Source organism: Vanessa tameamea, chromosome 18 (genome assembly GCF_037043105.1).
Source record: "Vanessa tameamea isolate UH-Manoa-2023 chromosome 18, ilVanTame1 primary haplotype, whole genome shotgun sequence".
In the NCBI taxonomy this organism is placed as follows: Eukaryota; Metazoa; Arthropoda; class Insecta; order Lepidoptera; family Nymphalidae; genus Vanessa; species Vanessa tameamea.
The window spans coordinates 9145985-9173852 of NC_087326.1; the positions used below are offsets into that span (position 1 = coordinate 9145985).

General features: G+C 32.9%; 1 protein-coding gene across 2 annotated transcripts in view; it reads right to left on the reverse strand.

Moving 5' to 3' along the window:
* LOC113397750 (uncharacterized) overlaps positions 1–27868 on the reverse strand; it is a 69621-nt gene that overhangs the window by 36993 nt on the left and 4760 nt on the right. For both annotated transcript variants that reach the window (XM_026636228.2, XM_026636226.2), the window contains exons 2-3: positions 3614–3732; positions 286–410 (exon numbers count right to left, since the gene is read on the reverse strand). In XM_026636228.2, coding sequence (XP_026492013.2) covers positions 286–410; positions 3614–3630 — 142 coding nt within the window. In that variant the 5' untranslated portion in view covers positions 3631–3732. The remainder of the gene's footprint in view (positions 1–285; positions 411–3613; positions 3733–27868) is intronic.

The following is a 27868-nucleotide window of genomic DNA, read 5'->3' on the forward strand; positions in this document are numbered from 1 at the left end:
AGTCTGAAATTTAGGACTCAGCACACTCCCATGCCTCAAAACCTCGTAAAACAGATGGTCCTGCTCTTAAACTTTTTCTATAGATTTTGGTTTTGCCATCATTTTGAGCTATGAGAGTGTGGAATTTGGTAATGTACTTGTGCTTGCAAACACACTTGTGAGTATTACGTCCTTTATAGGGTAGCAAATTGGTTTCCATTAATATGGACGCCATGGCCTAAATATTACAAAAGGGTCATCTCAAAAATACGCGTGCTAAGTCTTTGTACGTCTTTGTTTTATTACCTGAAGAGGTGGAAGGTGCTCTTCGAGGCACACGAGGTGCGTCTGGCGTATCTCCCTCCGCCACATCATCATCCACGATGATCACCACCTCTTGCTCTTCTTCCTCCGTGTATAGCGGATTCGACCTAAAATTAACCAGCTATTAGATAATTCCAATATTAAACATAGTTTCGTTACTAATATTATTATTAATTAATATTATAATACGAGCACATTTCAACGAATTTACTAAAATAGGCTAGTGGAAGGCAGAGGTTCTTGAAAAAATTTTTGGATATTGGGTATTTGATAGGATTCTCAAAATATTAAGATCTATATTTCAGTATTGTACTATTTTTAATACATTTGAAATTAATGACTGTCTCATTAATACTTGCTAAAATTTAGAATATATACAGTATGCTAAAGTACACCAATTTCTAAAGACTGCAACAGGGATCCAGAAACTTCATAAGTATTTTTAAAATGTTATGTGTTCTAATTAATTTATAAGATCTTATATTCTACATTACTACACATTTAAAATTTAAATCGATACATCATTATACCAGTAAACAACGAAACATATAATAAAATGCCTACAACAAACGATTCCTGATCGTATCATCTCTTGCATGTCGGGCATACATAATTTTTATTTTGCAAACACCTGTCCAATGCAGAAGGAGGCCGCATTGCTCAGTGTTTAGCTTTAAATATGGATCTATAAAATAAGACCACTTTATTGCCAAGATGTTCGTGTTGTAAAAAAGTGCAAGCATCACCATCATGTATTAAATCTAGATACGCACGATGCATGCGAAATCGCACCAGTCATTGTCAAGTCGTTGACCTCATAACTGGTTTCAACATCGACAAACTTGTACTGTACAAGATTTGAAAAAGTAACTCTTATTACGAGTCAATAGACGTGTAGGAACTACGTGATTATATTGGTTTAAATCCTAAATGAATCAGTAAATTCCTACTTCGTGGTTGAAGAACTGCCCATTGTTTGAACAGCGGTCCTTTATCCTTTAGGATTTCTTAGAGACTTGTGGCATATTGTTTACTGAGCGTGCAATAAACTTTGGCTTCCTTATGTGTCGTTTCCTGAATGCGAATAGTTTTACTTTAACCTCTTTAATGGCTTCTAGGTGTCGTCTGAGAATCTGAGTACTTTTCTGTACCTAGTTGTCTTACACAAATATTTTCCTTAAATTAATGTTATTTATTAAAACAAATACCAGTGTGGTTAATTTATTATTGTAAATTTGAGTGAAATTGCTTTCTTAAATCGTAACTTTTCTGAATGTTAAGTAAATGAAGTTCTATTGTTTTGATCTTTTATTGTAATTTATACTGACTGATATTTATAATTTTGGAGTAAATGTATCGTTTTCTTTTTGAAGTATATTACTTGAACTAGTCTATAATTTTGGTAATAATCATATCGAACAACGTCTAGTTTTGAAATTGTAAGAACAAATATCGATACAAGTATATTATTTCTTCAAAGGAAACTCAGGTGGAAATAAACACGTAATTTCAAAACTTGGAGAATTATTTCGTAACTTGATAAAATTTTCTAAATGACATAACAATGGACATTTAGCAAGATTCTAAGCAGTTCCACAGAATACACCATGACGACGGCTTAATAATTGATGATGTCAAATGCCATCGGGTTACGGAATGTCTTTTCCATACGCGGAATTCCGAGTACAGTTTCTTGTTACTGTGATTCTATTCATTCGTATTGTCGCTTCCGGACTATGGTATATATTGCAAAAGTACATTACGACGTATAATTTAACTCCCATTTTTGACTCCCGTATTTATGACTGACTTCTGACTTGTAAGTGGTTTTATTAAAATCGACCTTCATTTAACATTTTATTATACGTTCCAGAAATTAAAAAAAAAATACAATATAAAAGTTTAAACAGTCTTAAAGAGATTTCTTCCGGGATACTAAAGGAAGAATCAATCAGCCTCATAACTTCTTGGTATATAATATGCATTTATAATTTTTTTATCTCAATCTCAAAACATAGTTTTTGATACATTTTAGATCGTTATTAAAAAATCCTACTGAATATAATTTTGGCAAGAACAGTAAATATTTTACATTTTATATAATATACAAATATTTTTGAGTGATATATTAATTGAAAGTATTAAAACGTTAGTAAATGTTATTATAAGGACAGGATATATATAATACATTTTATTATAAATAAACAAATAACTCTATTATTACTCAAAGTAGTTTTAATATTTGTTCAACTATATGTGATTCAATAAATTGTCATTTTTATTTTGTAGGGTTTTTTATGTTCTTCATTGAATTTTAATTTAATATAAAATCCTTATAGATAAATACGTATGAAATAGTGTTGCATATCCATGGTCCACTATCGATAGACTATCGATAGACTATCGATAGTTAAGGTGTAAGCGATACTATCGATAGTCTATCGATACTATCGATAGTTTTGCAAAAAACCATTACTTTTTACCTAAACTATCGATAGTATCGATAGTTTTGTACTATCGATAGCCAGTAATTTCCGATAGTATTACTTTCTCAAGATATGTAATTTAGTAGACCAACTATAGTGTATATTTAAATAAATGAAATTAAATTTATCACAATATTTGTTTTTAGAATTAAGACATTTTGTGCGGAATAAGGAATAATGAATAAATTAAATGTGAAAAATGTTGTCAATATTTTTTGTGTTTGATTTATGAATAAACATTATAAATACTCATAACATTAAAAACACTTTTAGGAGGACGGTGGCATTACAATGAAACTTATTTGTAGTAATCTTGAGTGTAGCGATTAGAATACATTACGAATACATTACTTACATTAAAAAACTAATGCTATAAATCGCTGGCTATCGATAGTCTAAAACTATCGATAGTCTAAAACTATCGATAGTCTAAAACTATCGATAGTCTAAAACTATCGATAGTCTAAAACTATCGATACTATTGACAGTAGCAATAGTATCGCTACTACCAATAGTATTGCTTACAGAGAGCTAGCGATACTATCGATAGTATTGCCACTATCGATAGTATTGATCAATACGATACTATCGATAGTACTATCGATATCCTGAATAGTTTACAAGGTCAACTATCGATAGTCAAACTATCGATAGTTCTGCAACGCTGTTATGAAATGGCAGAAAATGTTCTTTGGATCATCTCGCACTAGCGAATGCGATAGTGAGTTCAACAGTGACACTACATTGTGACATGTTCGTAAAAACAATTCATTTTAAAATCTTTAAATTCTAACAGTTAAGACTTCATTTAACTAAAAATTAACCTGAGAACAGGCGGCATGTCATCGAGGGCGCGGAGCGGATGAGGCGGTGCGGGCGCAGGGGGGACGGTACGCGCGCCGCACGCGCAACCCCCCGCCTCGCTCTCGCGGCGCCCTCCACCCTGAAAAAATAAATCATAAATTAACAATTCTGTCATTTTCATTGTCAATCAAGGATTTTAATGTCGCCCACGTAATAGACTATTCATGGTTAAACTTAAGTTTATTATTTCCTCCTTCGCAAATGCGCCACCAACCTTGGGAGCCAATGTGTTACGACCCTTGTGCCTGTAGTTAAGCTGGCGAGATATGGAATAACGGACATAATGAGCGAAGTCAGATATATGTAATAATGTAACTAAATTGTGAACACTAACTGGTTGACTCTTGCGCTATTAACGGCATCGGCTAATGTTCGTTCAGATGAAAGTAAAATTGGTTAAGCTGACTTTGATCGGAGTTAGAAACTGGAGAGTTGTGTTGCACATCGATGTTCGTTCGACTGCAACCGAATGCAGTTTTTTTTAATACGGTACACTGTTTTTTAATTATTATTTATTTAAAGTAAATTTACAATGCCTCATTATAACAATACATTACATTAACAGCCTGTAAATTTCCCACTGCTGGGCTAAGGCCTCCTCTCCCTATATTCCACCTCGCTGCTCCAATGCGGGTTGGTGGAATACACATGTGGCAGAATTTCGTTGAAATTAGACACATGCAGGTTTCCTCACGATGTTTACCTTCACCGCCGAGCACGAAATGAATTATAAACACAAGTTAAGCACATGAAAATTCAGTGGTGCCTGCCTGGATTTGAACCCGAAGTCATCGGTTAAGATGTACGCGTTCTAACCACTGGGCCATTTCGACTCATTATAAGGAATTACTTATTAAAATTCCTATTTACTCCTCAATTTAAGCTTGAAATTTGTATTAGAAGTGGGTACGACAATAGCCCAAGGGCACAGGATCGGCCCTCCAACTTTCTACATCGGTTAAACTATTTTTCCGTCCAAAAATAGTCTGTAACATCAACAAGTTTGCTTAACAGACGCGTAAAACAAGGTCTGTTAATACTGACAAATCATTAGACAAATACTTATGTAAAATTTGACAAATTTCTTAGCAAGAATCCAAGTATTACCGAGTTCGCAATCGTCGAAACGGAACTTTATTCTAGTTGATTATAATTGAACAACCAAATAAAATTTTGAAATGTAGAAATAAATTTGCGTTAATTGGTAATTATTTTAATAATTCCAAGCTGTTTACCGATAAGATCAAATTGACGATGAATTCTTGGATGAGCAGCAAGCGGTTTTGAAACGAATTGCTTATTAATTGGGTCTTTAAGACTCGGGCCTTGAGGAAAATGCTTAAAACTACGCAACTGAGGTTCGTTAGTAGAAACAGCTTACATAGTCGGCATTTTAATGTGTAATTTGCTTGAACGGAATATAATTTTAGATTGTACTTTTTCATCATCAAATGGAATTTCTTTAGTGAGAACATTCTTATTATATTAATAAATCTTGGATTTTTAACGGACGTCATTGGCTATGCGATAAAATTTAAAAAAACATAATCGAATGTCTTACTGAAACGTAATGAGTATTAATTTCTTATTTAAAAAAAAATACACCGTTTTGAAATGTCATTCGATGTAATTAAACGTAATGCTACTACCGGTTCAAAACTTAGATTCGACCGGGAAGAACCGACCAGGCCAGTTACGTATATTAACTCCACGTTTTTTCTCTTCCTGCAACCCTTAGTTGACTACGTAACAGTTTTATAAATTCTTGCAACATCTCGTTAAATGATTACATCTCGTATGATATAAACACAAGAACACAATGATAATTGTCGCTGCAGTTACAGTAAACAAGCCGTAACGCCCTCAATATAGTATTGTCACAACACGACACGGTAGTACGCAGTATTAGAGTTGCAATGGTGTTAATCTGTTAAACATACCATGAATGTACGCAATCTCTTTATAGAATAAAATAAAAATCCAGCCGCAGTACGCTTGGATCTTATAAACTACGTAACGGATTTTAATAAGATTTTAATCAATAAATAGAGTGATTCAAGAGGAAAGTTTGTTATTTAAAATAATACATGTATATTATAAAATCAAAATCAAAATATTCTGTATTCCAGTAGACTCATAAAAGCACTTTTGATTCGTCGTTACAGTATTGAGTTAAACGTAAATCTACCACCTGTTCGGAAAGTAGATTTTACCGAGACGAACGGGCAAGTAACCTTTCCACCATTTCAATTACAGATTATGTCAGTAAAGCACAATTTTTTTTTCATATATCCTGCCAGAAATCCATAATTACTAAGTCAATACTTTTTTAGCTTTAATATAATCTTGTATTGAGTAATAATATACCTTATTTATCAATGTATTTTCGACACGAGCTTTAAATTGTTTAATACGCCAAGCTAAAAATAGCTGTGGAATCTTATTGTAGACAGGAATACCGTGCAGGCAGGAAAAGAAAAGCCGAGAATTTCAACTTTCCTAGCCAGAAAAAAAAAAGATTTTTCCTTTTTATGTTTGTTCTTCAATCTAAATGTTATCTAGTAGATATATAATATATAATTTTATTATTTTTCTTTGTGAATCAATCACGTGAATACTACTGAACGTGTCGGTATGAAGCCGTGACCAATCAACGGAGTAAAAACAAAATATGGTATTAATTATATTCACATTAGAATCATTTATATTACCTATAATAACTTAAAGTAATTATAATGAAAATAATCGAATCACAAAGGAAAATATTAAAAGTATTCAGTTTAAATGTTAAAACTACATCTTTCCTACACATTTCGTATACTTTATACCTGTACATTTAACCAACGTAGCTGAGATGGCCCAGTGGTTAGAACGCGTGCATCTTAACCGATGATTTCGGGTTCAAACCCAGGCAGGCACCACTGAATTTTCATGTGCTTAATTTGTGTTTATAATTCATCTCGTGCTCGGCGGTGAAGGAAAACATCGTGAGGAAACCTGCATGTGTCTAATTTCAACGAAATTCTGCCAAATGTGTATTCCACCAACCCGCATTGGAGCAGCGTGGTGGAATATGCTCCATACCTTCTCCTCAACGGGAGAGGAGGCCTTAGCCCAGCAGTGGGAAATTTACAGGCTGATTATGTTATGTATGTTATTTAACCAACATCATACTCATGACTTTCCCTAAAAAAAAAACTAATATTATTTAAAGACATGAATTTAGTGGTATTTTATTTGCAATCTCATATATCATCTTTTATTTTTAACTAAATTCGGCCGCGCTCGAGGAGGAGGTGTTACATTAGTCTATGTATTAAGTCAGCGTATACTCTTTATCTATTCCAAATGTCATCCAAACCCAGACAGCTGTCCTTGCATGATTGATTAAAAAATCCAACACAAAATTTCACATTTATAATAATAAATTAAATAAGAAAAAAAAATTGATTTCAATTGATACTTTTAAATAAAATATTATTTTGAAAAAATCTAAAAAACGTGATAATTCAAAAATTATTCACTTTTGCATGCACATGAAGTTAATATTATCGGAAATAGTCATTCCTATCACCTCCTAACGGGAATACGTAAAATTACCAAAAACCCTGTATATAACAATTTATTTATAAGACAATAAATATATAAAGAGCACAGCCTTAAAACATCTATACATAAACGCGACATCAGAGTCGCCGAGGCTGTGCTCTCTCTGATCAAGCACGGAGCAGGGCCCGCTGGATTGCAGTAATTAGGATTTAAAAAAAAAATTAAAAAAATCACCATATACAGAATTTTTATATATTATATATTATGGACTATTTATATATTATTTTAAATTAAAAAAAAAAATGTCAGTGTGGGCCACGTCTTCCAAGAAGACGACAAGGTTCAAGTCCAGCGAAGATCTGCGGATGTTCAGTGAAAATATAAAATAACGCCACAATTTATAAAAATAAAATGTAAAAAAAGGCACGGGCAACTGTGAGCCCGTGGATGTTGTATAGTAAATAAAATATATATATGTTTAGCAAAGAGTAGCTCGGTTTACATATCACACAAACTAATAGAAGTTTAAATATTTAATAAATAGTTCATGTTTGATTAATTAATTGATCAATGTTTGGAAAATTGGATCGTGTGTCAGTGTCACGGATGTGGTGTAACCTTGATGACTTATTTGATACCAAGGAAGCGTTCACGTTTAGGGTCGTGGGGGGGGGGGGGGAGAAACGAAAACAGTACTGAGCTACGTGAGGACAGAAGAGAGTCAAACACGAATTACGTGAATTACATGCTTGAAATTTGCTTATTTTATACCAAATATTTCTTTTAATAGAAAGAGAAAGAACTAAACGTTATTTGGTCACTGAAGGGAAAAATACGTTCCAGTTAAGAGGAGGGACACGGCTACACTTCGATTACATGCACATAAATAAAGTTTCTGAGTCTACAAAGAATCTTCATCTTAAGAGTGAAAATTTACCACAAGTGACAGAATAAATACAAGACATTTTCATTTAGATGAAGTTCTATTTTACGTCACGTTACAATATATTTACTCTGCAATAGATTTGCGAAATTCAAAAGATCATTAGCTACCGTTCATATGTCATTACAATTTTATCATTACACGCATACGTCCGATAATGATCATTGCGAAGTATCACCTCAGAGCCTAATGCAATTATTCTAATACCTTTGAAGTTGATTGAGATATATTATCGAAGTGTACCTGTATACCTGTCGAGTGAAAGGTGTGTAATCATTCATAACTGTATCACGAACAACGATTGTAACACTTCATTTTGTGTATATATTTTTGTTTGTATTTGAAAGATAACTTAATGGGAATTTTAAGGTTATTGTCTTGACGGAGCGTCAACAATTGATCGTGAGAAGGTTTTGTCCGGTCTAGTAAGCATATTCTCCAACGTACTCGTATCAATACAGAGAAAAACTGAGCGAACGTCATCCACGGGAATATGTCACGCGGCTGAAACACGGATGCTACGTTAAAATAAAAAAAAATATATATCCCGCTGAGTTTCTTTCGCCGGTTCTTCTCAGGTCCGAGGTGCTAAATTCCGAAACGGTGGTAGATTTTTGACAATCAATAAGCAAGTGTAAACACTTCTATATTGAATAAAGATTTTTGACTTTGACTTTAACTTACGGCCACTTAAGTCGTTATGTACGGTTGTGATACCCTATTGCGTTCTAGTAGTCATAGTAATTCGTGTCGTGCTTATTTCCATACATGATACGTTCAATGCACGGTCATGCTATGAGACGGCGTAGTGGACTCCTTTGACAAAATTGCTGCAGCCCTAGAAGTCCTGACATCACGTCGGGGTCACATTGGAAAATTAATGAGATTGACAGTTTAAAAAGTGTTTACTTTCCCGCGCCTCGAAAATCATGTTTTTCCTGATGCCTGAACTCGTTCTGGTGGTGTTGGATAGGCGGGATGCCTATCGGATTGTGAGAGTTAAAAATGGAGAGCGCACCTGTGCTTATGCAAAAACTTTAGTACCATAATATCTCCGGCACAAATTAACCACAATGAATGTTATAAAATATTAGAAACATTTATCTAACCATTAAAATAAAAATGACTGTTTGACAAACAGACAACGCAAATCTTAAGAATCAGGTGTCGTCGATATTCATCATCCATGGAAATTTTATGGTCTCTAGCCTTTATTTGTTTGTTAGTTATAGGGCAAATAATTCCTGGTCGCGGTCAAAGTGTATATAAAACGACGTAGGAACAGCTCGTTACACCAACAATTAAACATTTGGACAAAAATCAGAGATACTAAGGACAGGATATCCCTTAATAAAGTATATAAATGACATCGATTGACGTAATTATCATAAAAATATATTTACGATAATATCTTATTTTGTAACAATACATTAAGAAACTATTAAACGTCCATTAGCCCTTAGGTGAGGTACAAGTACATTCATTACATGATTAGTTTAAATGTCGTATGCCTGAAGCAATCACACATGTTTAATCATAAGTTAGTATGCCCTCGCTATATCTCTCGCGTAGACATTCGATATTACTGATGGATATTAAATGATGACGCCTTCTACATATTATATATAGTTCAGAAAAGTATGCGAATACAGGTTTCACGTGCTTTCCGTAGCACGGAATTGTTTTAACACTACAGTTTTTTTTGACAGAAAAACACTATTGTATTTTATTAACCCAACGAACCCAGGCCTTCTATATCTGTGAATTTAGAAGCTAACTACCGATTACCTATCCAACGAAGCACTAAACCAAAGGGATGGCTGAGCTTTGTGCAAATAAATCTGTGATCAGAGGCGGAGTAAGGCTTCGCGATATGGATATATGCCTACAGCCTTGTGGTTAAATAGTTATTGCGCCTCCAAAGTTTAGTGTAAAGCTACTGGTTTCTATCTCTCAGTCAAAAAATATTAAATATCAAAAATTTCAGCATTAACATAACACAGCGTTAACAGCGGAACAGCGTCGGAACAAATCTTTCTGCCCTATGAAAGAATTTGTATTTAAAACATTTTTATAAATAAAAAAATTAAAGTACTTTTTAAATAACTCTTTTGACAACGGGAAGAAATTTTGCATCGTTTATACATGAACTAAGGGGTTTTTGGCTTGCCCCGCCTCTTTCTGGGATGATGAATGGATGGATCGCCCAACAGCTATTATATTGATAAACATATACAATGCATCGTTTTGCAACATTCTGGCTTTACCGGAATGAATGAATGACCGGAACTGACTTATTAACCAACCAGTTTCCGGTCATTCCGAAGATCTTTTTACCTTTGCTTTTTAATAAATCTTATGTTAAAAAAGACATGAATAGATAAGGCTTATTACGCAAATACGGATAATATCTTTGGTAAAAGGAGCGTTCTTTTTAATCAAATTATTTACAGAATTTATAAATATATTGGTTACATTTTGGAGGAATAAGCAGGCACGAAGAGTTTTACCGATTTATTAGGAGTAGAGCCTACATTCGTTGGTGGAATTCATTCAACAGAAACCAGTGACTTGACTATTGCAATATGTATACAATAAATAATATGTAAATACAATTATCACCATAGTCTTTCATTGTCATAGAATGATGGGATTGCTATACCAATATCGGGTAAAATTGATAAAATACAAAAGGCTGATTTGGAATTAAATCAAGCTATTCATTTAGACATTTAAAAGCTCAACATATATCTCTTCCTCTGCAAATGATACGTTCTATTGCGTTAGGTGCGAACTAAAAATCTAGCAAAAGCCGGTTGGACACATACACACATACATAGCTAATATTGAGCTGAACAGACAGAACAGAACAGAACAGTGGGTGGTACCTACCCAGATGAGTTTGCACAAAGCTCTACTACCAAGTAAATGCTTGCCTAATTTCTTCATAATTGTCATTAGTTTTAAAGTACAGTAACTTTAAAATAAATTAGGTCGCTTTATCCGATCACAAATCAACGTATCAATGGAATGATATAGAACTGTCAAACAAATTGTTGATAATAATAATCGGACCGAATCGATCTCTGGCCATTATACGAGGAAAGGTCATTTTCGACAGCTTTCTTGGACAGCAATTAAAGATAAATCAGTTTATCTGAATCTTGTCACTTATTACCATTTTGTAATGCTAGTAATCTTGATAAATTGTACATATTTATATGTCTCAGTTATCCGCTATTGTACCTTATATATTTTGACAGTTATATGCCGTGGTCACAAGATTGAGGCGAATTTCCAACTCAAATTGACCTTTCGATCAAAACGGTCATTATGAAGGGAGACTAGGCAATTCGTAAGGACATATTAGACAGTACTTACGAGTGTGTGTGTGCAAACACAAGTGCAATCTCAATTCCTACATGCTCCTAATCGAATGGGACGGCCTATCCCATACGATCGGAAAGAGTTCAGACACACGACTGACGACTTTAAATGCTTTCCAAAACTAGGAAATCCAATGAAAGGTACCTAGCTATTCAATTAAAATAATATACCGCAATTATCTTTCTTTTTTTTCTTACAATCAATGAAGTTTTGTTATTTAATGATATTTACAAATATTTCATAACTTTTGTTGAGATTACTAGGTTACGATAACAGCCAAAGGGGTCAAGATCGAAATTGCGAATTTAATTTCAATAGACGATCCTTAAACTATTGAGTAATAATAGTTACTTATTTTACAAGCTTTCATTAAAAATTATAAAGTATATTAGGACAGTTATTATCATATTTTTATATGATGACATCCCGAAGCTCGAAACTCCAAGGTTGTCAACCTCAAAATGATTATACGAATGACAGCCCTATCAACCGCACACCGCTGCAAACCGCTCAATACACAGATAATCTGACATTTTCACGTTAAGCAGAACAAAGCGACCATAAACCATGGAACTTCTTCATTTGGTCATATAAATGCGATAGCCAGATCAAAGCAACAATATGTCATGGTTCAGACATGACGTACGAAGAACGCTCACAGAAAACGTGACTCAATAAAATATTGATTTGACTCGATAAACTTTATCTGGTATATCTATTTTAGTATAAATTTAAATCGAAACTATCTAAATATGAACAATGAACATGTCTGTCTGTATGTACAAACTTGAACGAAAAAACTACCAACCGATTTCGGTGAAATACGACCTTTTTTTGAAATTAGACCACGCGAAACGGCGGCATAATATAATTACTTTTCTATATATAGAAAATTAGGAGCAATTTGTTTTTTGTTTTCATTTGATTAATATTGACGAAAAAAATGAAATTTCGCAATAATTTTTTTTAAATGTTGGGTTCTACAATACATTATGACGAAACAGTTTAAAAAATAAATCATTTTATTGTGAAGTACACTAACCTAAAATTTAATAAAACGAAATCCTATGAATTCTTAACGAGCTTATTTACAAAACTTCTTTAGGGGTTATAAGTTCACGGTAGCATGCGCAAGCGTGACGCCCCCGGAGAGACACATGCGCTACTGCTGGTGTTTTGATAGGTATTCCGGTTCAATCAGCGCCGGCAAGTAATTACACGCTCCCATTCAAACAATGTTATTCTTTCGAATGTCAATTCAATAATAACAAAAAAGAGAAAAATGAGTTGAACAAAATAACTGCTAAGCCACGCTTATGGATAAGGCCGTAAGACCTTATTTATTTGAATAGTTATAATTTTAAGGTAATGTTCATTCTATCTAACAATAAAACTAATCAATGCAACAACGAATGAAATCACGAACATGTAGTCGGTACTCCAAAATATGGCAACTTGTTTGAAGTAGACAGCTGATAAGTCGAACCCTGACCTAACTCCTTAGGTTTTTGGTGAAACGACAATGTAAGATTAACCGAGGTCATATATTATTAATTCAATTGTTCATGCGTACATAGCCACCACTAAATCTTCTACTATCTTTAATCTTAACCTTTTTTGTTGTTTTTATTTTGTATTTATAACTAGCGACCCGCCCCGGCTTCGCACGGGTGCAATGCTGATACAGATACTGATATAATACAGAATATCTTTCTTTATATTCAACGTTCACACATTTTTTGTCATCAGACGATACAAACTTAGTCAAACAATATGTCTCTGCATTTTAAATCTGTAATATTTTCGACAGTATTCATTTAAATTACATGCTGTAAAGAGAAATATTGGTCGATTGATGTTGTTTCGCTTAAAATCGCTTCGAAAATAAAAATTAAGGATAAAAAATGTGTATTGTGGGTTATCCCTTAGAAATAGACATATACCATAACTGACTTTTTGGTAGACCTTTTCGGGGTAAAGTACAACTATATAATATTTTTATCTATCTCGTAGGATTCAGCCAGCATTTGCAATGCAATGTAAGCGAAAAAAATGTGTTTATTTACGACATCACATTAGAAACCCCTAAAATTATCTGTGTTTATCTACTTATTATGCATGTATTATACATATAAACCTTCCTCTTGCACCCTTCTATCTATTAAAAAAAAATCGCATCAAAATCCGTTGCGTAGTTTAAATTTAAGCATACATAGGATAAACAGACAACGGGAAGCGACTTTGTTTTATACTATGTAGTAAAACAATATGGATGGTCTGATTGGAATTATACCTTTGCCTTTATTCCATTCATTAAAAAAATCAACAATAATGATCGCTTTTATTTCTGTAAATGCTAATGTATATAGATATACGATAACGACAATTTTCAAAACTTTTATATCATTAAAATTTTATAACCAATTAACCCTTTACCCAGTCCACGCACGAATACTATTAAACATCTACATTATCCGAAGGTGTTACTTGATATGTTAAAAATATCTGTCACACTGCCAACCTTTGTATGTAACAAAAGATATCATTTCTCTTAAATTATTCATACATATTTTAATATCGACAAAAGAACTATTGAAGAGATTTTCAATCCTCTTTTACAACAGACAAAAAATAGACAGTCTTCTTGTAAATACTAACAAGAAGACGAATGACAAGGAATGTATTATAATATATGATAAAAAGCATGGAGTTTTTACTATAAATACAGAATATATTAAACCTAAATAAATAATACTTTGAAATGACCGACTGAGGTAAAAACCTCATTCTTGGAGCCATCTACATAAAATTTCATTCCATCGTCAATGATAAAAAACTTAATGATCAGGTAAAATAATGCTAAAATAAAACTTCTAGAGGTCAACAGCCATGACATTTTATTTTTAAAATTTTCACGTAGAATATATTTCCATAATAACATTATCATTATTGAGACATAACTTTTTAGTATCAAACAATTTATTCGATATTTAAATTTAGTAATTAAATCTTCAATTCATCCTTCGTGCATTATTATATTTATGAACCGTTTCAAAGGATCGATTACTAAATCTTAAATGCAATTCATTGGCAAAGATTGTTCCAACAGCATTGCCATTTAAGTTTTGAAACAGCGTCTTCTTGCATTGACCTCTGCTTCCGATAATGAAGTTTTATAACAAGACTAGCGACCCGCCCCGGCTTCGCATGGGTGCAATGTTGATACTAAATATACTACAGAATGCCTCAAAACGTTCACAGTTTTTCAGTCATTAGACAATACAAACCGCTATGTCCCTGCGTTTTAAATCTGTAATATCTTCGAAAATATTTATTTAAATTACATGCTGTAAAGGGCCATATAAATCTATATTAAATGCACAATGTATGCAAGGTACTTAATTGGATAAGGATTAATGCTGTATTACTTAAAATCGCTTCGAAAATAAGTCATAATTTTTCGTAAAAAGTAAAGGATAAAAAATGGTTATTGTGGGCCATCCCTAAGAGATAAACATATACCATCGTACCTTTCGGACCTTTTTAAAGACCTTTTTAAGGTGAACAATACTGTAGTACATTATTTTGATCTATCTCGTAGGGTTCAGCCATTTAAGCACAGCACAGCAATGTAAGCGCAAAAAATGTGTTTAATTACGACATCACTTCAGAAACCTCTAAAATTATCAGTGTTTCTCTACTATATTGAGCATGTACTATACATATAAACCTTCCTCTTGAAACAATATATCTATAAAAAAACCGTATCAAAATCCGTTGTGTAATTTTAAAGATCTAAGCATACACAGGGACAGACAGCGGTAAGCGACTTTGTTTTATACTATGTAATGATAATGATAATGATTTTACCTAAATATTGTTTAGACTTTAATTTAAGAGATTTTGCGATTTTGTTTATGGTTATGATATAAAATTTATTTGATGTGATATCAAATAAATTTTATATAATTTTATCTCTCTAGAGTCTAATATCGCTTTAGAGACTCCCGATATATTTTCTATAGAATTCAAATTTCGAACCGATAATCGTCGTCACACTTTATTGACATTAAAGTTTAATATTAAGAGAAGTATCCAGTTATTCTCATATTGGAAATATATATATATATGCATGATGTTTTATAAAGCTTAAATAAATTATTAAATTTACACCGAGTTTTACTTTATTTTATTTTTTTGAGATATACCAATCAATCAAGATACGTAAAATACTGCGGAAACTTTAGTAACAAAATTCTTAATTTCAGACAGGTGATACACAAAAATACATTTATTTCTCGGCAACAGATAAAAATAGGATATACAAAAAGATAAAAAAAAATAATATATTCAACAACGGTTCTTACTTCTGGTCTGTAATACATATTATTATAATTTTTTAATCGTTTTATTTCTAGGGTTTAACAATAGGTATTACAAAAAATGTCTTTATGAATATATACTATGAAGAATTGTATATATTGCACACATATTGATAAACACAGCATACTTTATAACATAGGCTATAGTAAATAATAATAATTTTAACTAAATTAAAAAATACAAGTATACTGTTTAAATTTAATAAATATATAATTATATTTAATACGGGTTACAAAATCTATATTTCTTTACGAAAAGAACATAAGATTTACAGTAAACATCCGCGATTTGACTACATTTGTTATAGAGGTCACACGTGGTATCGAGGAATTGGGACCTAATGGAGTCCTACGTTGTTAATGAGAAGACATTTTGAGGGTATCAACATGTGGTTTTGAGTTCAAATAAGCTTATTAACTTTGGGGACGTGATTCAATTATTAATGAGTTTGTAAAATAGGTCCAACATGTCTCTGCGCTTTTCCAAGTTTTTCTTATTGAATTATCTTATTCTGGCTTCGTAATAACGATGTACAAAACGTTTGTGAACACGTTTAATTCTTAGAATATGGTTATCGTAGTGATGACACCAAACTACTGAAACATATTCTAACATGCTACGATCTGAATTAAACAAAAGTATAACAAATTCAAGAGCTTTGGAGGCTTCTTAATATGCTGTAGAAAGGTAAAGGCCTGACCGGTATATGACATCTTTAATTGTTTTACTTCAGTAATATTATCATGAGCGTAGTTGTAAGATTTATTTTACGAGTATAATTTATATGAAACCATCTCTTAGCGTTGAGATGCATTGATTACTGCTCTCACCGTGTCGAAAGATTATTTAAATATTAATATTTCTGTAGTATTAGAAATTAAATCTACTATAAAGTCATATGCATATAAAAATGCCTGAAAGTATAAAATTGTTTTCTGAACATCGTTAATAAAGATGTAGTAGAGAATAGGATGTGGTATGATCCTTGTGGGACACTCAAAGCGATGGAAGAATTTGAAGATTCATAGCTATATTGTACAACTCGAAAATATCACGGTGTGAGTAGCAGGCTAGCCATCTCAAGAGAGGTCCGATAAAGCCATGCATAACTATTATTATATATTAGCGGTCTACTTCAAACGCCATAGCATATTTTAGAACTATAAACTGTGCTACATTGTAGACTTTTATTAAATCTTGACAATTGTATATAATTTATTACATATTTCTTTATAGGGACAATTTTATAAGCCTACCTTAAAATAAGAAGGTTATCAATTTGGCATATAAACAAAGTTATAATTATTTTTTTAACCTTATTTTAACGTCATGCTCCATCAATTATAAAAATAAATTTTAAATTGTCTAAAACTCCCAATCGTAATTAAATCCTTAAATAATGTCGAATTCGTATAAAACTGAACTAAACTGCAGTGTGGTGTTTGAATAAAATTAATATGTCGAAAGGAAGAAGAGCTGAAGTGCCAAAATGGTGCTTTAGGGAAATGAGGTTTAAAGTTTTTACTTTAAAACTCCGTTTGTCCGTTACGGTACCCCGGACAACGTGTACAAATTTATTGATGATCGGTTGAGTAGTTAAGACGTGAAAGCGTAACAAACAGACTCACTTTGGCATTTATAATGTTAGGATAATGATGATCACGTGATTTACAATATCATTGTTAATTGCCTTGAATTAAAAAATAAATTAATCTCCGCTTCTGCTCATCAATTGTAACCTCTAAACCATAAACAATAAATTTAATCACATACATAGAGAAGCATAGATTAATGATTTTGAATATACAGTGACCCCAATTTTATCTCTGTTTACTTCAACGTGTCATAATTTCGGACCTTGAATGTAGAGCGTTGAATTCTCAAGTCAACTGTAGCTAATCGAATTGATGAGTTTTTTAAATATTTGATTAGATTTTAAAATAATATCTTAGTTTCGTTAAAACAAACATTCACGTAATGACGTAATAATATATTAATATTGTCATTTATCTAGCTGGTGTCTCAAGGGACTTTTTTTCCCTAGGTTTTTTTATCATTATCACTAAAGAAGTTTCTCATTTACCCAGTCTTCCAAATAATTAGATTTAGATTAGAAAGAGGTGAAAATGCTCACTAAAAATTTATATTCCTTTTTTCATCTTGCTCACTGTAACACTCACTTCAAATCTCACTCGTGTTACTGTGATATACTATTTTGATGCACGTTTGCTTTTAATGCTATAATTTTTACAATCAGTTTTACAATCAGTTTATTATGTTTCACGATCGGATTCCACTGTAAGTTTCAAGTGTATTCTTACAGAATCTACTGATTTACAGAGCGAATTCGTTCATATAAGCCATTGAAGATATATGTACATATAATATATATGTCATATAACTAGTCAGATGAAGTAGTCCTCTTGGTTAATTACTTCCTTTAAACATTGGTACTGTTAGAAATATAAATCGCGCCACCAATCTTGGGAACTATGATATTATGTCCCTTGTACCTGTAATGACACTGCTTTACTCACCCGTCATTCCAGAACACTATATTATAGTGCATAAATATTTGCGATAACACAGATACACTCTGTATTACGTCGCTAATATAATCTATGGCACGCCACGTCCGGAAATAATTCAGACGCAGACAAAACAAGCAAACAAGCTGTATTGAGAAATGTGTTGATAGAAAAATTCAAAAGCTCAAAATTAGTGCGGGCGAAGATTTGAACCAAGACCCTGGAGATCTATAGCCTTACTATCTAGCCAGTAATGGTTTACTGGCTAGACAGACGAGGCAAGTAACGTATGAGTAACCGGCGTGTGAATACAAATTCCATTATGTAACAAATATTAATAACAGCGCAACATTAGCTGTTATAAAAGTCAATATTTACGGCAACATTACGTCTATAAAATAGTACTGTCTAAGTAGTTATTAATTATACAACCGATCGGATATAAGCAGTATAACATATGTAATTATATAACTATAGGCTCTTCTAACTACGCCTAAACCGTCTTAAAAAAAAACAGCTTGCAACGCATTGATATTTCTTTGGTAAATGAAAATATCGTGAATAGAACTACATATGTGCCGGATGGAATTCTTCCACAAGAGTATCGACCGACCTACGTTGGAGCAGCGTTATGGAATACTCTCCAAGCCCTCCCTAGATAGAAATTATTTATTATAATTAATTATCATCACAGACCTTTATGTAAAATTTTTGAATTTCTATTTTATTTTATATTTATTTATATCAATTAATTGCAAATTGAATTGGAATACATTATATACATATTAACATACTTACATAATTATAAATTATGTTATTCACATTCTAAAACACTATATTATTATTACTGTGCTTCTTTGTATTAAATATATATAAAACAGTCGGTATCTTTGTCAACCGTTTTTCTTATTCATCCGTCAAGGTAAGGTAACCTGCACGATAGTTTCCGGCATCCAAAACCTTCTCCTCAAAGGAAGAGGAGGCGGGAGGTCTTAGCCTAACAGCGGGACATTTACATGAGTTTCAAATCAATGATGACAGACTTTATAAATTTGTGTTTTAACAAACAATCAACGTTTAAAATTAAGTTCATAAGGTAACAGAACACTTATTATTTTCACTATTAAGAATCCTACGAAAATGTAAATTCTCACGACACGTTATACAAACAAAGTTTACGGATCAAATATGATATACAGTGTACACAAACATCGTCGCCATATTTTAACGGTACACGCGAGGAGAAAGTGTACAAGCAAGCTGACCGCAACCTGTGATCGTTTTATGCAACAACGAACCATTTATTTTCATCGAGAGACAACTATATCTTGAATATAAAATTAAAAAATATATTTTTACTAATTTAAATTCAAATACTTTGTTGCAAGCACTTCTGAATTGTATTTTTTTATATCATCTTATATTCATGTTCTAATATTGATAATTTTCATTGTAAAGTCATTTAAAAACTAGTAACAATAGAGTTTATTATTTCATAGTTTATTTAGCAAGAAAGATTTTTTCGTATTGTCGATTAGACACAGACTAAATTTGATAGTTTTCAAATCGTCATGAAACCTTTTCAAAATAATTCGCAAATCGTAACAGTAACCTTATTCGCCAATTAACACACTTCACAGTGTACTAAGCAAATTATTATATTTAGTATGTGTCGTGTGCGTTTTGCATACAGCCGTCCATGACGCAAGCTAGCGCTTTTCTCTTACAGCACATTGTATAATCGACATTGAGACCGACTGACCGAATTCCACACATCGCCGAAAATAAGCCAAAAGCGCAAGGATTGTTCCAAGAATACATAGACATATGGATATATATAATAAGGGAAATTATCAAATATATAATAAAAAAAAATAAAATTATTTATATTAATTCAAAAGTAATTCACAACTTGATTTGACAATACATTGCCAAGCTTGAGATCTAAGATGTCATATCCCTTGTGCCTGTAATTAGTGGAAAAAACTGGAAATTGGCACGATGCGATTTCGTGTGTCAGTCTCACTGGTATAGTTCGCACAAATTATCGCGATGCGTCGTACGAACTCGCACGTTACTGCGACGTCGCATTTTGTTTCGGCTCATTCAGACAAAAAAAAAAAAACAAAACCTGAGTAATGATTTGATTTGAAATTTCAATCTTATGTGATCACAATCATTACAGAGACCACATAAGATTGAAAATGAAGCAATGAGCTCGATCATTATGGCAATAAGCCGCTGTCAGTAATCGTCTCGCACGTTTTAAGACCTAATCTCAATCGATATATAAAACAGTGAAATTATCATCTATCATCTGCCTTTATAAAGACTACCATCTAAGTGCTATTTAAAGAATTGTGTAAAGATATATGACCGGACGTTACGGTAAAACGGCTTTATATTACTTTCCGAGGAACGGGAGTGTGCTAACTACTGCTAACGCTAGCTTCAAAACTCGAAACTGGTGCAGAGTTTTTTTTTTTAAATAGAATAGAAGCAATGACCCTTTTTTAGGAATTACTAATATTTCTATATATCTTTTTGAGCCGAGATGGCCCAGTGGTTAGAACGCGTGCATCTTAACCGATGATTTCGGGTTCAAACCCAGGCAGGCACCACTGAAATTACATGTGCTTAATTTGTTTATAATTCATCTCGTGCTCGGCGGTGAAGGAAAACATCATGAGGAAACCTGCATGTGTCTAATTTCAACGAAATTCTGCCACATGTGTATTCCACCAACCCGCATTGGAGCAGCGTGGTGGAATATGCTCCATACCTTCTCCTCAACGGGAGAGGAGGCCTTAGCCCAGCAGTGGGAAATTTACAGGCTGATTATGTAATATTTCTATTGGACCATGTTGTGAGAAAGGTTTTGAGAATGGATGTGGATGGATATAGAGGTAGGGGACGACCAAAGAAACGATGGATGGATTGTGTGAAAGACGATATGGTTAGAAAGAATGTTACTTGTGAGATGACGTCCGACAGAGAAGTATCGAAGAAGAAGACATGCTGCGCCGACCGCAAGTAAAATTGGGATAAGGGCAGGAGGATGATGACGATAATACTAATATTTCTATTTATCCCTCCAATTAAGCTTGAAGCTTGAAGGGATTAGGATCGAGCTTGTGAATATACATTGCGCTATTGACGCTTCCTTTGACGATTTTCTGGCCTGATCTTTGATTTGAAGCCCAGGGTAAGCATAAGTACTAGACCGGGTAACTTAGTCCAATATAGTATACTGATCATATGATTATCTATTAAACGATAATGATGATATATGATATGATTTAGAAAGTAAAGGCACGTCTTATATTGATCAATTTACAATGTCGTCAGTAGCAACCAATCCATATATATAATGTGCCAGTATTAGAATATTTAATGCATTTTGATGCAACTTTTAGAAACGATAGAACAGACATTACTTGGTGGTACAGCTTTGTGCAAGCCCGTCTGCTTATGTACCACCCACTCATCATATATTCACCACCAAGCAGTAATAAGTAGTATTGTTATGTTCCGGTTTGAAGGGTGTATGGACCTGTTTAACTAGGCACAATGGACGTAGCATCTCAGTTCCCAAGATCGGTGGCGCATGAGTGTAAGATATTATTAAAATTTCATAAGGCCCCAATATTTATGGGTAGTGGTGACCACTTACCATCAAATAGCCTAAGAATGCCAAGAAATAATTACATAGTCCGAGAATTATTACTTAATTTTTTCTGTTTTAGATCTTCACATTTTCTACTTTCAACTGACTAAATAACATATTCATTTGATACTGCACAATTTTGATGCATAATATAATAACGACCAAGGTGAATCTGATACGCACTAAATGTTCTTTACAACAACAAAATTTACGAAATGACTGACGTATCTCGACTGTCCAGTGGGCCTAGACAAAGTCACGTAGTAATTGCTAAGTCCAGGGTTAACTAAAAATGGCGATTCATAACAGAAGAAGAAATTATACCCAAGGACGAAAACTGGCAAAAAATATTGCGGGTCATTGAAAAATTGAATTTAAAAAGAAGATTAGAGTACTATTATAATTTGTATTATGTCTAATCATCCTGATCCTGTAATTGAGATTGTGATTCTGCTTGGAAATAAAGACAAAGCAATGGAAAACTTGTACTACAGATACGTCACTGGAAATTTGTTCATTTATTATTATACTAGCTACAAGTCCCGACTTCGTACGTGTAGAAACTATCTACTTATAACGTTGAGATCTCAATACATGTAACTAAAGATAGTCAGCGCTGGCCAGTAAAGCTGTTCTTATCAGACATTTTTACAATCATCTTCATATACATATCGGCTAAATCTCCGTAATAAATTATGAATCACTCGGTCCATTGGTGGAAACTGTATGGTAAAACTACCCAACGGTATATCCGTTGGGTAGTTTTACGTGACAAATAATAAATATTCAGTAGAACGCCGATTATCCGAATTAATTGGGAACGGAGTCGATTCGGATAACCGAAAATTCGGATAATCGGACGTATACTGGTAATAAAGAAAAACGAACTGTGACACATAGAATAAACTTAATTAAGTTTAACAAATACAGTTCTGCAATCATAACAGTTTAAATATATATGGACTCCAGTGAGTTCCAACTTGGTACAACAAAACAAAACGAAAATACTTGGTTTTCATTTTTTGTAATACGCTTAGGACGTACGACGTTAATCGGCGTTCGGATAATCGGCGTTGTACTGTACATCATTATACCAGTACAAACAATAAATAATTAATCAACCGTCATCATTTATATAATTAATTACTCATAGTGCACCTATAAACGTCACAGATACATAATTTGGGATAAAAGAATACTTAAGATGATAATTACTTGCTTCATATAAGTAACTGATAAGTGACATCGTAGCCGAGAGGCTAATGAGGCCGAATTTCATAATACACAAACACTTAGCTTGGTTTGTTTTAAGCAAGCGAAGTTCACGCTAAGTCATTCGCAAATAGCGTTTCGATTTATAAAATAGCATTTACAAATTGATATTGAATATTAATTTTTTTATTTTACACGCTTAAGATATTTATGATGTATATAAAATTTGTATTTTTTTTTTTTAATTAAAAAGATTCGAAGTTGATCTTAAATGCGATTTTTACATTTTGATTTTCTTTGTTGTGATGTTTGATGGACTTACTGGGCGATACTAAAATAATTACTAAGTAATTATTACAGTTATAACACTCGCAAACTTTCAATTCATCTTAAAAATGTACAATTTGCAAAGAATAAACGAATAAATTTTAATAAAAAATACCGTCTGAATGATGAAAAATGAATGTGACTTACTGATGGTTAGTAATTATATCTTTTTCCTAACAATCTTACGCGCGAAGCTATCGCAAGCGTGGTATAATCCAATTAAGTTTTACTGTTTTAGTAGCAATTATACCTTTTTTGTACAATGTTACTAATGTAGCTTAAATTAAACATTTTATAATCCAATTAAATTTCATTCAATTAGCTCGATTGAATATTAACAACGTGCTATAACGAAATCAAATACACAGATCCCTAAAACAGGTTATGTCACTGTTTATAAATCAACGCAATAATTCGTACTGTGACTAATCCTGCCGACAAATTGCAAAAGTCACCGCAATGCCAGGAAATGTTATTTAGTAAATTCCGTCTGTAATATAAACTCGCATTGATTTATGTATATATAATTATATCGCTACTGTCCGTGACTTATAAGTAAATGTGATTAAGTTTAATTATGCACTAAGCTTTTTTATTTAATATAGGAAGGCAACAGACACAACAGACACTGACTATGTAAGACGCTCAAATCATTCCTTGTAACATCCTCACGATATTTCCTTCATCCCTACAAGTTGAATTAAAAACACAACTTGAACAAATGTAAATTTAGTTATGATTTATAATCTGGGTTTGAACTGATAAAAACATTTGACAGCAAATTGACGCGATATCATTGGTCGAGAGATTGATTAATCTATGATATTCACTATGGAATTGCGAAAAAATGCCGTTTTGAACGTCGACGAAACTCTTATCGGTATTTTGGAAGTAAAATTAAAATGGAAGTAAGTAGTTGTATTATAAATAATGATATATTAATCATAAACTCTTAGTAGTGCACAATATAGCTGAGTTATTAGCCGCTATTAAAAAACGTTAATCTAAGGTTTGTTTATCTTTTTTCCTACTTCCATCGGAATAGGCTATAACTTCGATTATGCAGCATCATAATCGAATAAATTGGACAACCATAAGTAATAGACGAAGCCTTGAAGTTACATGCAGGCATATCAAAAGTAACGTAAACAATAGAGAAGTTACATCAAGGACACGAACAACATCGTGGAGATACGTTTATTCAAGGTCATTCAGAGCTCAAATCGCTTTCAATTTCCAATTAATTAAGTTTACAAAACATCCATTAAATTTTGTTTTTCTCAATACACGACTAGACAAAACGATTCGATCGATTTTATAACATGTAATCATAGCTGTCCAATCACATCCGTGGCTCATGTTACCAATATCTGAATATCGTGTAACATGATTTGATATTTGAACATGATCTTTGTGGATAGAATGGATGATATCATTTATATAACACGGTAATTTGATTAGCTGATCATTTGAATCGAGCCGAGTTGTAACGAAGATATTATTTACATTCTTAAAATGAGCTTTTAACAGTGTACAGTTTTGATCGGCTACGTAAGTTAATCTGCGTACTACCCAAGCATCACTTATTCATTGTTGTTTTCTGGTTTGATCGGTGATTGAGCATAAGTACAGAATCAAGGGACATAACAACTTCGTTCCCGAAGTTTTTGGCGCATTGGCGATGTAAAGAGTGGTTAATATTTCTTACAGCGCCACTGCTTGTGGGTGGTGGTAAACATCAACATATTCCAAATTTGAAATAAGCCTGATCTGCCAAACTATTTAAGATATATATATATTAAGGTTGGGCGTTTGAAGTATGTGTGTATTGTGAAGTAAGTGGTTCTTAATTAAAAGAACAGAGAAGACCAAATATATAGTACACGTTTACTAAATATCGTGATCTTAGGTAAACGTATACCATATACAAGCACTAATTTTTAAAGCTCTATTTGTATATATAATTAATCTCTTGCAACATTTGTGACATGAAATACTGCCACATATAAATTAAGCACTTCGAAGCCAATATTGGACGCGTTATTGCCGTGATTCAGCCTGATTTACTGCTAAGAGTGTATGAAAATTGGACCTTCAGACTACACCAAGTAAACGCCAGCCGCGGCGGCCACATATCCGAAATCTTATTCAAACATTAATAATATAATTTATTAGTTAAATAAATTAAATTTAAATTATATTAAGATATTTTTTCTGCAATTTATTTCATTCCTTAGATAGTCACTTATTTATTGTGAAACTAACGTAGTGGGTATTAGCACCGAACATTAACTTTCCTAATTAGTAGATGTCTTCTGTGAGAAGAAACTCGAAACTCACTGCAGAACACGATCGTGAAATGTCAGGATGTGATATGCGACTTTGAATACAATAATTATGAAGTTAATTGGATCACAATTGCGTATCGCCTTAAATCGGTTGTCAATATTTAGCGAGCGCCATAAAGTTAATTATTACAGTATTAAAATTACTTCGTGGTAAGGTTTTATGCAAGCCCGACTGGCTAGACACTATCGACTCATCACGTATACTACTGTCAAACAGCAATACTTAGTTATTATTGTGTTCCGGTTTGAAGGGTGAGTGATCCAGTGTAATTTAAAGCACATGGGACATAACTTAGTGCTTCATCGTAGTTCCCAAGGTTGGAACCGCTATAGTGATGCGAGAAATGATTAATATTTCGTACAGTACCAGTCTATGGCAGAATATATCGTCTTTGTCAAGCTGTGGTACTTATTATACAACTACTTAAAAATAATTACAAATAACACAATACGAGCGATCTGTGATTGAATTCTTATCTAAATAATCTCACGAGTACTTAAACGTTTTCTACGCCGACACAAATTTTACCCTCGAGTGCATATTGACAAAATGTACACATATATACGGAATATATTGTGATGTGATTAACCTTCGCTTCGTTAGCTTAGTGTCCAGCTCAAGTGACAGATTCTGGGCCTGATTTCATTCCGGTCGAGTCTAGGAGAGTGACAGTTTATTCTACTCTACTCGTATTTATAAAGCTTGTACTAGGAGTAAGGTCGACAACAGTTCAAGGGGAATCGAACCTGCGACTAGTACATCGCTCAAGAGCGTAAGTCAGTGCGCTATTGACGCTTCAAGTTCCATCCATGAGAATGGACCAGTTTACAAGTTTACAGTGGCTCGTAATGCGGTCAGGAGGACTTCAATGTTTGTTTAGATAAATACCATCTATCTGTATGTTCAATAAACAAAAAGACGCTATGATTCTATACCACACGCTCAGTAGTAAATATAGCTATAATTACCGATCGCGTATAGACATATTATAATTTGCTTTTTAATCTTATATATTAATAGCGTAAGCTGATTTTCGTCCCAGTGATTATGCGACGATAGCTGACCATAAACAATCGGTCATGATCTCATTTTGAAGAGCTCCAGCCGTAGATGTGCAGAAAATTAAAGAGGATTCTTGATTGCAATTTACTAAATTGTTAAAATTTAACAAAGAATTAATTTTAGAGAGGAATAAAGAGACTCACTCTCATATACGCACAAATTTCATAACGGCAGATAAAATTCAAGACAGTGTATGTTAATCAAATCTAAAAAGTTTAAGAGTATTAAAAATGTTTGCAATAAAATATATATTTATTGTGGATCCTGATTGTTTGACAGCTATTACTACGATTTAAAAAAAAAATTAGTTACGTTCACGACTTCGTATAAGTGAAATAAGAATTTATTTGCTTCCCGATGAGTATCGGGTCGAATTTAACTATCGAGAAACCCCCTCAAGAGCACAAAAAGATATTCATCATTATCGGTTTAGGAGGAGTTCAGTAAAACACACAGTTATAAAACTATATATATATATATATATATAAAGATACTTTGCTTCTAAGTAATGTCATTTGTAAGATTAAAAGGCATTCAAAAATTCCAGCCAAATGTACAGTCGAATATCTAAATGAAGCAGAACCTGTGTAAGCGAATTCGAATATATTATATATTTATTTGACCTTCGAGATACCGTTAAGTTTCGCAAGAGTCCGAGATGCCTAAACTTTAAGATACTTATCAGCTTTACCGTATTTGGTGGCGTTAAATGGATAATAACTCAATTGTTATTAATCCCTTGCAATGTTATTTTTGGACCTGGTACCAGTCTGGTATCACAAGATGAGATTGGGAATGGAGAAGAGAA